The following is a 14,224-nucleotide window of genomic DNA, read 5'->3' as shown; positions in this document are numbered from 1 at the left end:
AGAGAAGAAAGCAGAAGGGACCAAGAGAGTCTTAAATGGTCGGCTTTGGACCGTCTGAATGCTAATAAAATGGTAATTAAGGTAAAGGTGATGAGATAATTAAGAGATTTTTTTTTTTTTTTTTTTTGGAAAGAGTCAAGATATATAGAAATTATATCTTAGCCTCTATGAATAAATATTTGAAAAAATTGTATATGGTTGGCTATGCTGGATGTAGTTAATAGAACTATAGTTGAAAATTACTGCTTGGCGCACCCCTCGTCATACTTGGATGAGCACCAATTTTGTATACCATACAAGGAATGGGTTGTTTATCAAAAGTTCTATTGCCCATTTTATCTCTAATGATTCACCAAAAAAAAAAAAAAAAAAAAAAGTGGGGGTTGGTGGTGGGTATATTTGGATAAGCATTTTGTTAAGTTGTTAAAAAAAAAATGTAGGTGAAAAATTTATTGGATAATATCTATATGGCAATCCTCTTTTCTTTCTTTCTTTTTTTTAAGTAAAACAATAAGATAAATTTCAAAAAAAATACTGGATAAATTGTGGACCATTATCCTTACGGATTTTTTTTTTCTTTTTTCTTTTTGTGTATGCATGTGTGGTACAAACATGATCGGAAGCGCATGCATGAATATCAGCCGGCAGAGAGATCATATCAAAGGCTTCCTTTTTCATCTTATGAGAAATAGGGAGATTTGGATAACCACACCCATTCTCATTTGAAAACCTTTTCATAAATTAAATAATAAATGCTCCATTTTATCTTCTATTAAGCATATCTACATGGCTTAACATTTAGAAGGATGTGCACATAATGTGATACCAGGAGAGGATTGTGCATTTACTATCATATTTGGTGTTCAAGATTAATCTAATGTTCAATGTGAATGAATGCTTTTCCTTCTCTTTCTCCCTCGGACCAAGATCAACTAAATATTTTTACGTTGCTATCAGTGGTTTGTGTTTGCTCTTAACAGGAGGATCATTAGTGTCAACTTTTCATAAAGAATGAAGGAAAAAACTTTTTGCATAAAATATGTACGTGCTGTTACAGTGGCTCTCCTTTGTCATGCTCCAGGAGTGCAACAATAATGGGAAACGACACTCGTTTGCCAGCTCGGTCTCGTTTGGACCCTACTGCTTCGTCAAGCTAAAGTCCTGTCAAGAATCATGATGGAGACCGTCATTAGTGCGATGGTGTCTTTAGGGTTCCCAATGGAGAGTTTTCTTTCTCGCTTGTCTTCTTCCTTCTTCTTCCCCCCCCCCCCCCCCCCCCCCGTGACTTCAGCAGCAGTTAACGAAAGAGTCGGTGTGTGCATGCTATAGATAAAATAATATATTAAGTAGATGAGGCAGGAAAGGAAAGGCAAGAGTGGACGCACAGTATCTCAAAGGGGGTGGGTCATGGGTGGGAGCCCATGCACCCATCGTACCACTGAAAAAATGGACTCAGCTTTTGGAAACCACGGCCGAAACAACGGACGTGCCGAGAATTATATACAAAAAAAAACAGTTGGTGGCCCGCATCCCGGATGCATGAGCCCATGTGTAGTGTATGTATGTATATGGAGAACAAATTATGAAACAGTAGGTGGCGCACTTGCTTTGAGATTTGTACAGGTGATGGATGATAGAGATTGGACCACTTTAAGAGCTGCGTGGTGGATGACCCAAAAGTGGAAGGTGAATGGTAGCTTTGGGTTAGATTAGATAGGGATCAGATTAGATACAGGTTAGATTAAAAATTTATCAACCTAAATCCAATCTATTTATTAAACAGATTAAAATTTCAAATTTGAATTCAATATGTTTATTAAACAGCTAATATGACTTGATTCACATAACTTATTTGTTAAACAAGTTAGACGGACTAAATGGATTTAAACAGGTTAAATAAATTAAGCAGGTCGGATTAAACATGTCAGAAACAAGTTAATTAAATAGATTTCAAACAAGTTAAACAGATTTTAAACCGGTTTTAAATCTGAACACAATCCACTTAATAAACAGGTTTAGACGGATTGACCCATTTATGACCTAAATTCGTTCATTTCAAATCCAAATTTGCTTAAAGCAGGTTATACGCGGATCGAGTTGACGGGTCGGATCATAAATTACCATCCTTGGTGGATGTTTTTTTAAAAAAGAGATCAATATTTGCCTTTTGTATTAATTTTATTCTATTGAAACTAAATGAATATAATAATGTGGCATATTTACACTATGCTGCAACATACAGTTTTGCTTCCTCTATTATTTTTTTTTTACAAGGAGGTTGGGCGACAATGTGGCCAAATGTCGGAGGGATAGTAAGGTGGAATATCAAACCCAAGTTTTATATATATATCAATAAAATGTTTTAGAACTTTAATGTCATGAATATTTTTATTAATCAAAATTTTATGATTGTTATTGGAAATTACAAGATGCTTTAGAACAAATTAAAAGTTAATATTATTTTATATGATTCCAAAAAAGTTACCCACTAACCATTGGCTCTTTTTTAATTATTTTTACAACGTTTATACCAGATATTTTGTCTTTTAGAAACCTCTCTAGCTTCCAATAGTCACATATAATTTTAATCAGGAGATGTCTTGTCTGGCATTTGACCATTTGAAATCAAACAGTAAATTTGTTTTTAAATGCCTCTATGTGAACAAATGTTTTACTTAAAATGGCATATGTTTGGTTCTGTCTTTTGCTAACTATAAAAAGGACCCATTAATCAAAAGGAGGTAATGGTATACTATGTTAGAATTTTCCTAAAAATATTATGTGGTGGTGACTTTGCCTTTTCATTTCTTTTTGTGATAATTAAAATATTATTTTTTATTGACTTTCTGCATTTTGTTAGTTTCTAGTTTTCAGATGACTAGAGAATATCCATTCAAGGTTCACCACCTCATGTTTATACACCATGAAAGGCAAATCATTAATTAGAGGTCAATATAGTAGACATGCCTCCATGACCTACATCACCTTAAACCTTCTTATTTGTTCACTTATTTATTAGCTATTTATCCAAACCCTAAAATTAGATTAATGTTTATAGCAATTAGACACTATCTTTATAACATTATTTAGTGTGTCTAAATTGCAGACTTATAGTAAACATTTTGATTAGTGTTTCCAATGGAAAATGTTATTATACTATTGCCAATAGCAATGTTGGTATAGAAGACCTATAACTAAATCGTAACTAGCAATATATTCTTGTTGAAAAAAAGGGGGATTTCTTGTTTCTTGATTACTTGCTCCTAATCAATAATTATATTTCCAATCGCCTTTTCATCTCAACAACCTACAAGTGTACATTAATATTTATTTAGCATATTCAGCGCATATTAGGTAAAGAAATAGATTAACAAATTTTAACCTCGACGTATGTATGTATGTATGTATAAAGATAGAGAGAGAAAAAAAGAGAGTTACTTAGTTACACTTGAATAAATCACTACCTAGATCCGACAAGTCTGGATTGCAAGATGTGGGGTCCCACGTTGATGATATAGGATGTTAAATATAATTTACTATATCTAAATTGCTTACACATTAAAAATTATGTGATTAGGAGACCATTCAAAAAATGCATACTTTAATTAATGTAAAACATTGCATATTTTTGATGCATGGGCTACAATTTTTTTTACATATTAAATGGTTTAGAGATAGTAGATCATAACCAGTAATACGAATCATCAAAGTGGAATTACCATCTCTCAATTTAGATCTGAGAAGAAATCTACTCAAGTGTATCCAAGTCAAATTCTCTCTCTTTATAAACTATCTAAATTTATTACCACTTGAGGCATGGGCTAGGATCATCAAATCACATGATGGTTTGTGTGTAAGCAATTTGGAAATAGTAAGTTATATTTAACGACTCGAATTTTCGACAGACGAGTTATATTGATGATCCGATCCATTGGATATGATCTACTACTACTCTAAACTGCTTGCACACCAAAAATCATATAATTTAGAGACTACTAGGCCATGCATCATTGATAAAAAAAAAAGTGTATTGTTTATATTATTCTGATTGTCTAATTTTTTGACTACTTGATACAAGATCTAGGAGATTTCAAATCACATGATTTTTGTTATGCAAGCAGTTTATAGATAGTAAATTACATCCAATGACTTAGATCATCAATATAGAACATTATCATCCAATCTAGACCCAATCAAATCTGAGTGGAGATCCACTTGAGCGTAATCAAGTTAATCTCTCTCTCTCTATATATATATATATATACACACACACACACACACACATACAACTAGTGTAAAATTGACTATCAATGTTCTAAAACAATGGTAAATGATATTGATAATGATATAAAGCATTTTAAGATGCCTACATATTGAAAATCATGAATTTTGGAAGTTATTTACTATAGATCAAATGCATACAAAATGGATTGTATAAATAATGTGAATATGTTGAAATATAGGACAAGATGCATAACTATTAAATCCATTCCAGCTTTCAAAAAAGCTAGTAAATCCAATCCATTTTTTATGACCTACATGACTTAAAGCACGTATATATGATCCATAATTCAGCATGTTTGACTGCTTCTAAACCATAATTATTCATTATAATTGTCGATCTTCAAGCCACTTGATATATAAGTAAATGATTTTTAAATTAAATGATTCTTAATTTATGGGTATTTGAAATGTTCTAGATTATTATCGTTTGCATGTGTTGTCATTTTAGAATATTATAATTGATTTTGCACTGAGTATTGAGGTCTCAATATCCTCGAGTATTAAAGAAGTCCACCTTATGGTCGATTTTTAAACTCGCTGCATTAGTTGGAGATCTAAAAGTATAAATTTTAAAATATAAAATTGGATCATTTTATCAAAAAATGGTCAAAATAAATTGGGGTGCTCTTTAAGTCTGATATTCATCATTAATTTTAGGATCATTAAAATATTTTATCAAAGATGTCAAGTTTGGTGTGTACTTGAGTTAATTGTATCTGTAAATTGTTGTTGTAAAGTTTCAAAATTTATAATTTCAAAAAGAAAAGTTGGTAATTTTAGCATTATAGTAGATTTAATGTGTACAATTTGATTGATGCTCTTGAGGTGCATGACCAGATAGGTCAATGTTTTGTTTTGTGCATGCATGGGGCATAGTTTAGTATAGACCCTTGCTCATTTTTGTCAACACAACTTTCTCCAGCAAAAGACAATATTTGAAAAGAAAGTCATAAACAAGGGCTTCTTTATCGGATTGGGGCTATTATACTACTTCAAACTGTTGCAAACAATATATATATATATATATATATATATATATATATATATATTTCAAATTGTCAAAAACTCACATAATTTGGAACATTAGGGGAAAAATCAGAGAAACAACATCCGAAAATCGGAAGGAGGTTTCTAAAGTCTGGCTCCAGCCAGGGGTGGATACAAGGAAGGGGCTAAGGCTCTCAGTGACGAACGTCAGCGGTGGTGGTGGTCGGAAAAAGAAAAAAAAGACAAACCATGGCAAAAAAGAAAAAGATTATTATTCTAGTTAATTTTTGGTCGACGACCGTAATTTCGGGTCATGAGAAGAAGAATGAGAAAAGGGGAAGAAGGCCAAGGTGTTACCTTGGCACCGGCAACTTCGACTTTTAGCGAGCATAGTGATGGCCACTACGAACCTCAACAGAAAAAGAGGAAGAAAGAGAGAACGCGAAGAAATTGCTTGGGGTGGAGAGCTTTGGATGGTGGGGGCTTTCTCTTATGGAGGAGGAACGCGTTGTTATTCTCCCTACTAAACTAAGAAGGAAAGTTTAAATTGATCCTAACCAGGTTTGTCTTTGCACAACTACGGTTGCACAAAGAAATTTCTTTACAATTAAGCTAAAACAGCAAATTCTTATCCATTATATTTGGTAGCACATCCATGGCAAATAGATCCTGGGAACACATTCTATGATTATAGGGTGGCAATATTATTTATCTGATCCGGATCACAATGGAAAAATAAAACGTATATATCCCTATATCAAACGTCCCACAATTTTTGGTGGTTGTTTGGGGAGGATTAACTGTTTTCTTATCTATATGCAATGGAAAACATGTCATTTAGAATATGATATGTGGCCTCTGATCCTGGACCTACTTCATTGCCATGGACGACCATGGACCTCATCAATGAGAACTACTTCAGAAGATTTGGGCTTTATTGGTCCTGTTAACTGATATGGTCAAACTACTATAGTATTCAAATCCCATTCTGCCATGTTTACTTAAAAAAGTTCTTTTTTTCCAAAAATACCCCTCTATGTAATTGATTTTCTAAAAATATCTTTCTGTTTAATTGATTTTCAGATTCCGATTTCAGAAACAAACCAGATACATCGAGGAATGTGGCCATCTGATTTCCACTCTAATCCATTCCGATTTCGATTCGGGTCGAGAACTAAACATACCCCTAATTACGGTTATAACACTAACATGACAATTAAGTTCTAATTCAACTCCACATAAAGTCTCTCTGTATATAAACTAGCATCATGGGGCCAGCATTGACTTAATGCTACTAATTCAACGTGCCACATATTTGGCACCACCAATCTTCCGCAAGTACAGCAAATTCTTGTACTGAATTAGTGGATGTAAACAGTTCAGAATTCTCATACGATTTTCTTAAAAATAATCATTCATATATAATCTGCTCTAATATTGTTTGTTGCTAGCATAACTTTTAAATTGGTATTGAAATCATGGCTTAAGTTCTTTATGCTGGGTCTTCCCTTTGGAGTTTCTTAGCATGCCTTTTAGGTCAATTCAAAACTCATAAAAACCTTGATTCATCTTAATATGGTTAGTGAAAAAGTTTCAATTTTAACTAGCCAAACATATCCAACATCAAAATATAAAATCTTTTACAGTCCAAGATCAGATAAATTGTGAAGTGCATCTATGCAACTTCAAACTCCAACAAAAATATTCCCACAAGATGCTTTATGTATTCAAACATCTCTTCCTAAACAAATGGAAGTAAACAGGAAGCAATAATCAAGCGAAGTTTAGATTTCGAGCAGATAGGCAGTTAATAGCCCAATTTATGTTTAGGCTTGTTACTTGTCCATATGTCCTGCAGTAAGCGAGCAATTTTGTGTCTGAGCAGAAGAACAAACCCATTGATGAACCCAAAACATCAATATTATTACTATGCAACTGGAAATCAACATCCACCCAGAGGTATCTTTCTGCTGTTTTACATCACACACACAAAAAAAAAAAGAGGTCTTGGAAGAACTAGAGATTTAGAGTCATCAACTTGTCAAGTTACATAGCCAATGGGTGATATATTTACATGTGACAGGCCACACTATACATCTTCCATGCTATGAGAAAATGAACCTAGCAAGCTAGATGTCTTGTAGTCCATCAAAATTATCAGTTACTAAGCACGAGTTATGTTGAGTCCATACTCGGTGAGAATCCGAACCAGTTCAATTTTGGAAAGCGGCTGCACCAGCAAAACCGATAGATATTTTAATCATCGAAGGGAAGAGCATATCCAACAGTAAACAAATGCTAGTGATATATTTTAGCAGAATTATAAATTATAAGCAATAGTCCATCTTATATTCATTAATGAATATTTTTGGGATATGAAATCTTGATGAAATACAAAGGTGTGATCATATACCTTGGCTTGGAAAGCATTAGCCCCTGCATGGATGAAGCGGTCTCTATCACTTGGCAGACAGTCACTAGATAAAGCAATGATAGGTGTGGTCACTCCCAGAGAACGTAGCTGCTTCGTTGCCTGTAATTAAACACGAAGTGTAAGCTATCTGCCAGAGAGAGAGAGAGAGAGAGATTTTGATCAAACTCCATCCTAAAATTTATGTAGGGCTCAAAAAGATAATCAATTTCCCGAAAAGTTGGACCTACCTCATACTTCAGCTTTGATTTTGAAGGGTTCAGTTCTAGATCCTAAACCTGAAATTAACTGTATCATGACCCAGGTTGTACAGTGTCAGCATCCAACTTGACCTAGTTGTAGGCATAAGTAATTTTATAAGTCTACCCATGTCGAGCGAGTTCAAGTGATTTTTTTGTTGCTTGACTCGATGCAGTCTTTTCGTTTTTCCCCTTCTTTTTTAAGGGGAAAGGGGGATTGGGATGCAAAATTGAGTGATTGTTCCTAATCTGCATGCTGGGACAAGAGTTGGAATTGTTTTATTGTTTACCTTTGAAAATATTGATGCTGTACACGTCTCTCAAAAAGTCTAAAATCTGCTTGCACACCCTTATGGTCATTTTCCTTTGATAAAAAGAACCTTCGACATCGGGCCGGCTCTTTGATCCTCGACAGACCAAAGCGAATAGACCGTCCTCCTCCCTTGGTACGGCTATAGCTGCCCTAACCCTTAGCCCTTTGCCTTGGCTGTTCGAAAGCCACACTAACAAGTGGAGGAGGGGGTTCAAAAACAACTGTGACTCATGCAGTAACTTCTGTGTTCCTAAACTTAGCTAAAGTTCATTCAACTGGTCAATTAATATCCTGTCAAAAGAAAATGATAATTGATATACAATTTTTTTTAAAGTGAACGAGTGCATGCATGAGCACGCACTACACGCGTGTGCAAAAATCCTTGAATGAATTATATAGTAAAATTACTTCTTATCAAGTCGACGTCATTGAATCGTAGGAGTATGCAATCTTCAGATTTTCAAGACATTTATGCATGTTTCTGATTAACAGAGGGTAATAAGCACTTATGGAGGCTTCTAAAGGGAAAAAAGGCAGAAGTTTAAACATTGGAGTGATAAAAATAGGTACATAAGCACCTTCTAGTTAAAAGGTAAGCATGCAAATAGTTTCGCCCCATATATATCTATTAATTTGATGAGGGTCTAACCTTGCAACTTGACAATAAGGTGGCATTTGGTGGCCTAAATAGGATCACTAAGATGATCTTAGATCATTGGTGATCCTTATCCCGAGGTTATCTGATCCTCGATTTTTTAAGATCCCCAGATATGGTATGCTATATTTCAATGAGTAAAGATTCACAGTTATCCACGAGTACCCTGTTTGGTATTCTATAGGAATTTAAATTCATTGACTATATAATACCAAAATTACCCCTGATATATTTCATAAAAATACACTTAGTAATAATATAAATGCGTTATCATAAAATATTAATATAGTTATTAATATATTTCATAAAAATACATTTATTAGTCCTATAAATCATTAATCCTATAAGGATATATTAATTGTTATTATAGAATTAATATTTTTGTTTATACTTATAATATATTATTTTTAGTACTAATATTTTTTTGATTAGAAAAATAAGGCAAAAAGAAGTAATACATTAAATAATTTCACTATATAAACATAAAGTACCATAATATATTTCTATTATAATTTAAAATTATCATTGAATAATAATATTGACAATAATATGATTAATAATATGTTATAATATCATATATATCATAAATACAATATGTATAACATCAATATGATATAATATCATCTATATGATATTGATATAAAAAGTTAACTATATTGATGTACTAATATTTTTTCATTGGATTGGGGGATATTTTTGTCCACACTGCCTTGAGGTAAACTTTGGATTCCTGACCTCAAGCACGAATGCCCCATCACTAGGTTGGGTGGTGATTTGAGGAATGGAGATGATTTGAGATCACTACTATGTAAGATAACCATAGTGTTGATCTCATCACCTCCACCTTGGGATGATCACCCCAATCCAAAAGCCCTCTAAGAGAGTGTTTTGTTGTTGTTTATCCTCAATATTAGATACATCCACACTTCAAAATACAAAAAAGCATGCTTTGAAAAGAGCAACGAAAAACTTACAAACTAGTAATGTAAATTTTGTATGCAAAATTTTCGTTAAGTAAATACCTCATGGCCATTCATAACAGGCATGTCCCTATCCATGAAGATAAGATCATATGTTCTGCCTTGCTTAATGAAGTCCACTGCTATTTTGCCATTCTCTGCCTCCTCCAAGCCCACGTTAGAATCACTCAGAAGCCTCCTCATCACCATCTGCACTTAAATCAGGATATCTAAATATATGTTACGCCCCAGATACTTATGTAGAATAAAGAGTTAGACATGCAAACACTTAAAGGTTCCAAAACTATATAATACTCTTAGTCAATATATCCATTAGACATGTACGCATAATTTATCTCCATGACTGCAAGATCCAAAACAAAAATCATAAGAAGCTGGTGGTTTTTACCCTGTTGATCTCGATGTCCTCGACCAGAAGAACCCTCCGCCCCGTCGAACCCATGGAAGCCCGGCTGCCGTCGCAGTGCAGCGAGAAACAAATCCTTGCTATAGTGGAATTGAGGACGAAGAACGACCATATATAAAAACTCACTGGCGGCTGGTGCAGTAGAATGTGCATTGAATTCGTACAATGGCTGTCCAGATAACGCCGCAGCCTGGGACCCAGCAGCCTCCATGAGTGGAGCCTGACAACCACTGGCCGAGAATGGAACTTGGTCAGTAGGAGAAGAAAGAAGAAATGCAGCAATTTGTAGACAACTTATTCCAATTCCATTGTAATAGTTAGTTTGGCACTTCCCAAGCTTACCTTGCCAAATGGAAACAAGGGAGGTAAGCCCTTAAAATCCCTTGCCATTACAAGCAAGACTGAAGTAAAGGATGCTTGTCCATAAAATGTGAGAGGGAAAGCCTCTATAGGCCCCATGTTGATACGTGGGAGATATGGCAATAATTGATCTCATATATTCTACGTGAATATGTTATAAAAAAGGAGGCCTCAAAACTTAGGGACCAAGTCTTGCATGTCATATTTTCATTTCTTACTCTCTCTTTTTTTTCCTTTCAAAAATTTAATAAAAAATAAATCAGAAAAATTAAACTAGCTAGATTAAACAATGTAATGAAACTTCTTCAGTAGTAGGAATTTTTAAATTAAAAAAACACCTCTTCGAGAAACCAGTTGACTAAGAATTTTATTCTCGATCCCTTTTTTTCAGGGATCATTAATTTTATGTTTAATCTCTAATCCATGTGTACAAAAGTAGGCATGACTATATTGAGAACTGGCCTAATTATGTGTATGAAGTACTGAATGTGGAAGTAGTGAAAGTAAAACGGCCATCAAACAAAGGATATATAAGGTGCTAAGTTCCCCTTCATGCAAATGATCTCATCAAACCAGCTAAGCAATTCATGGGAGATTCTAACTCTACGTTCTTAGGGATGTCCTCATGTCCAAGACGATTTTAGCAAGCAGGAATCAGATTAATGCAAATGGGAGACAAATGAGGGAAGAAAAGTTAGAGGGAGGAATAGTTGTATTAATTGATTACTACCAAGTGTGAAGAGGAAGTGAAGACCTGGGATTCTGTTGCTCTTCCTACAAAGAGGTAAAGGAAAACTGGCAGCCATGTGCTGTGGTACCACCTTTTCTTCCTCTTGTTCTCCATGCGTCCAAGCTTCCGCTGCCATGGCTTTCTTCTTTCCTTTTCCCTTGCCAAAGTGAGGCTGCTTGAGACTTAATAAGGGACGGGTCCCGGCTACGTCTGTTGTGATGGTTGATGCCAAATCCCTATGAGGATATTCTTGGTTTTCAGAAGCAAATATTTGTTCTTCTTATTGTGGCAAGTTAAATCCAACAGTAGAAACCTGGGTCTTGTGGATAAGTGCATAGAAATTTCTATGAGGATGCGATTATGTGCTACCGGAAGCTCCATTATTGAGGATCCATTACTTAGGATTTCTGCTGTTTTTGAAGCAAGAACCATTGTGATGGAGATTGAGGAATTGATTGGCTAGGTGCCCGTGGCTTCTCTTCTATCTTCGTTAAGACCATACTTGATCCCCGTATTGTATATATAGAGATTTATTTCTAATGATGCTTCATGTCATGATGATGGCCGTAAGGCTAGATATGATGTTCAAAAGGTGGGTCTTTTGCTACTTATTTCTCATGTCCATGACATGAAAGAAAAATCATAAAAATGTCAAATACCATGCAACCATGCATGGAAATATATATATATATATATATATATATATATATATATATATATAAGATTGGCAGTTAGACGAGTGTACAAAGGTTGAAATCAAAACATGGTAGAGTTGGCTGGGCTGACCATTAATTCAAAGACAAGTACTTAAGAAGATTTTGAATTAAAAAAGAAAAAAATAATTGATTAAAACACTAATTAGTTTAAAATTTTAGTCATTCATCAAAATCAATATTCAAAAACACCTTGACTTCTTGCACCAATATGCAACATAATTCATGTGTTCTTAAAAGGCTAATCATTAATACGACTCTCTTGCCACTACAGCAACATCTGGTATTGCCAACGCTTTTTAATGCATTTGCCGATGGAAAAAATTGTCGTGTGACATTTTAATCATATATTGTGGATAATATTTCTTCAAATACATGTAGATCACTATCACTTGTTTCCATCACAACTTAGCTCATATGTTTTATGCGAATGATAATTGAGAACCATATTACCGTTGAACCAATCATCAGACTCTCATAATTGGCGATTAACAGTAACCGAGATGGATGATATATCTATTTTTGTTTTTTAACAGTAACAGTTCAAATAGAGGTAGAACTCATAGAAGTGTTTTAGAGAGGGAGAGAAGGCAGCAGCTTAAAATTGCTGGAAGTGTTTAGAAGTGCATCCACATAGAAGTTTCTATGCGTCCATCATGCCGAATCATAGCATCATCGTCGGACCAGTTTCATGAACCCGACCGTATTCATGGCACGTGGCATCTCGACGGCATCTATCGAGGAAAAGCTGACATGGCGGCGTGACGTACGAAAGGGGAAAGATCCGGGCCGGATCTCACGAAAGGGACAGAAAGGCAGCGGACCTTTTATCGATCTTTCCTTCCAAGTCTTTCCAGAAAGACGCCACGTGTCCTCTAAACGATTTCGACCAACAGTTTTTCGACACGTTTCATCGATTCCGTCAACTGGTGGGTGGAAGATCTTATGCTGTTTCGTGTTCAGGATTTCCGAGGCCGTGCACGTCTCTCGGTCTGAGATTTAATGTGGGGTGGGACGTTGATGCGAACACTGAAGAAGATTTGGATAGTACTACACGGACAGGTCAGATTACCAAATCGAAGGTCTGTGCCACATGGCATCATATCATTGGCAAGTTTATGGGCCCTCAGGACAAGCTTTTACAATTTTTTTTTAAAAAAATAAAAAACTTAGACAGCAGCTGAGGAGGAAAGATTGGAAGTATATATATATATATGTTTATTTTGTTGTATTCAAGTTAATAAATTATCATATTTTTTAATATATAAATCCTTTAAAAATAATAAAATTACATGGATTAATTTATAGTTATTCCGTTCGAAATGATAATATACGATATCTTTTTAGAGGATACATAGATAGAATTTATATCCTAATTTTATTCATATTTTTAACCAATTCTATGGAAAGCCTGCGTGATTTGTACGTTTAAGTTAAATATTTTTTTAATAAAAGCACATTTAGTATTATGCATATCAAATAATTTTCAACTTTAAAAATAATAAAAATATTTTGAATAAGATCTGTGTGGTGGGTTGATGGCATGGTATAAGTTTTGAACCTTTTATGGCACCGATAGACCTAATTTCTTGTGCTACAGGAACATGAGAATGGATTTCAAAACTATTTATTTTTTCGTGAGAAGAACATGGGCAGGAAACTGTGATGAAGTCAAGAAAAAGTTAATCAGGTCGGATTAGGTGGACTTTTGTTCTTAATGGCTTTGATGAGATCCTTTTGTACGTGAAAACGAGATGTAGATCGATTTGGAGTGATGGAAGGAATTTGGGTAGATGTGGGCTTTCAATGTAGCATCAAGAGCTTTTTGTTTTCTTTCTTTTATGGGATTCCTGACAAACTCTAGGTGGACCAGAATCATATTTTCTGAAAACTATGATAGATGGTCAAGTTTAATTCAATATAAATTAGTTGTTGAGACAATCTCTTAATAGAAATTGATCTGCGCAGATCTTGGCATCCATGGAATAGGCTAAGTTCATGTCTACAAGAAAGACTTGGGAAAGAAAAATTACTGTTTGAAATATGCTAGAACTAGAAGGTGCTGTTAATAGATTTGATGCAGTGACAAGGGGTCGGTTAATGTCACTAGAAGTAGAGTATTAGTG

At 34.5% G+C, this 14,224-nt stretch overlaps 1 protein-coding gene across 1 annotated transcript; it reads right to left on the bottom strand.

Moving 5' to 3' along the window:
- Nucleotides 1-7,169: 7,169 nt before the first annotated feature.
- On the bottom strand, nt 7,170-11,842 carry LOC103714601 (two-component response regulator ORR41-like). Its single transcript, XM_008801906.6, has 5 exons — nt 11,410-11,842; nt 10,278-10,525; nt 9,932-10,078; nt 7,685-7,804; nt 7,170-7,501 (listed from the first exon to the last, which is right to left on the bottom strand). Exons 1-5 carry the CDS (start codon nt 11,519-11,521, stop codon nt 7,436-7,438), a joined length of 693 nt encoding a protein of 230 aa, XP_008800128.4. The 5' UTR covers nt 11,522-11,842; the 3' UTR covers nt 7,170-7,435.
- Between the last annotated feature and the right edge of the window lie 2,382 nt (nt 11,843-14,224).

This window comes from Phoenix dactylifera, chromosome 4 (assembly GCF_051530095.1).
Source record: "Phoenix dactylifera cultivar Ajwa chromosome 4, Ajwa_hap1_PhDact_Kaust_v1.1, whole genome shotgun sequence".
Lineage (NCBI taxonomy): Eukaryota > Viridiplantae > Streptophyta > Magnoliopsida > Arecales > Arecaceae > Phoenix > Phoenix dactylifera.
Note: the sequence above shows the minus strand (reverse complement) of the source record. Positions and strands in the feature narration are given on the sequence as shown.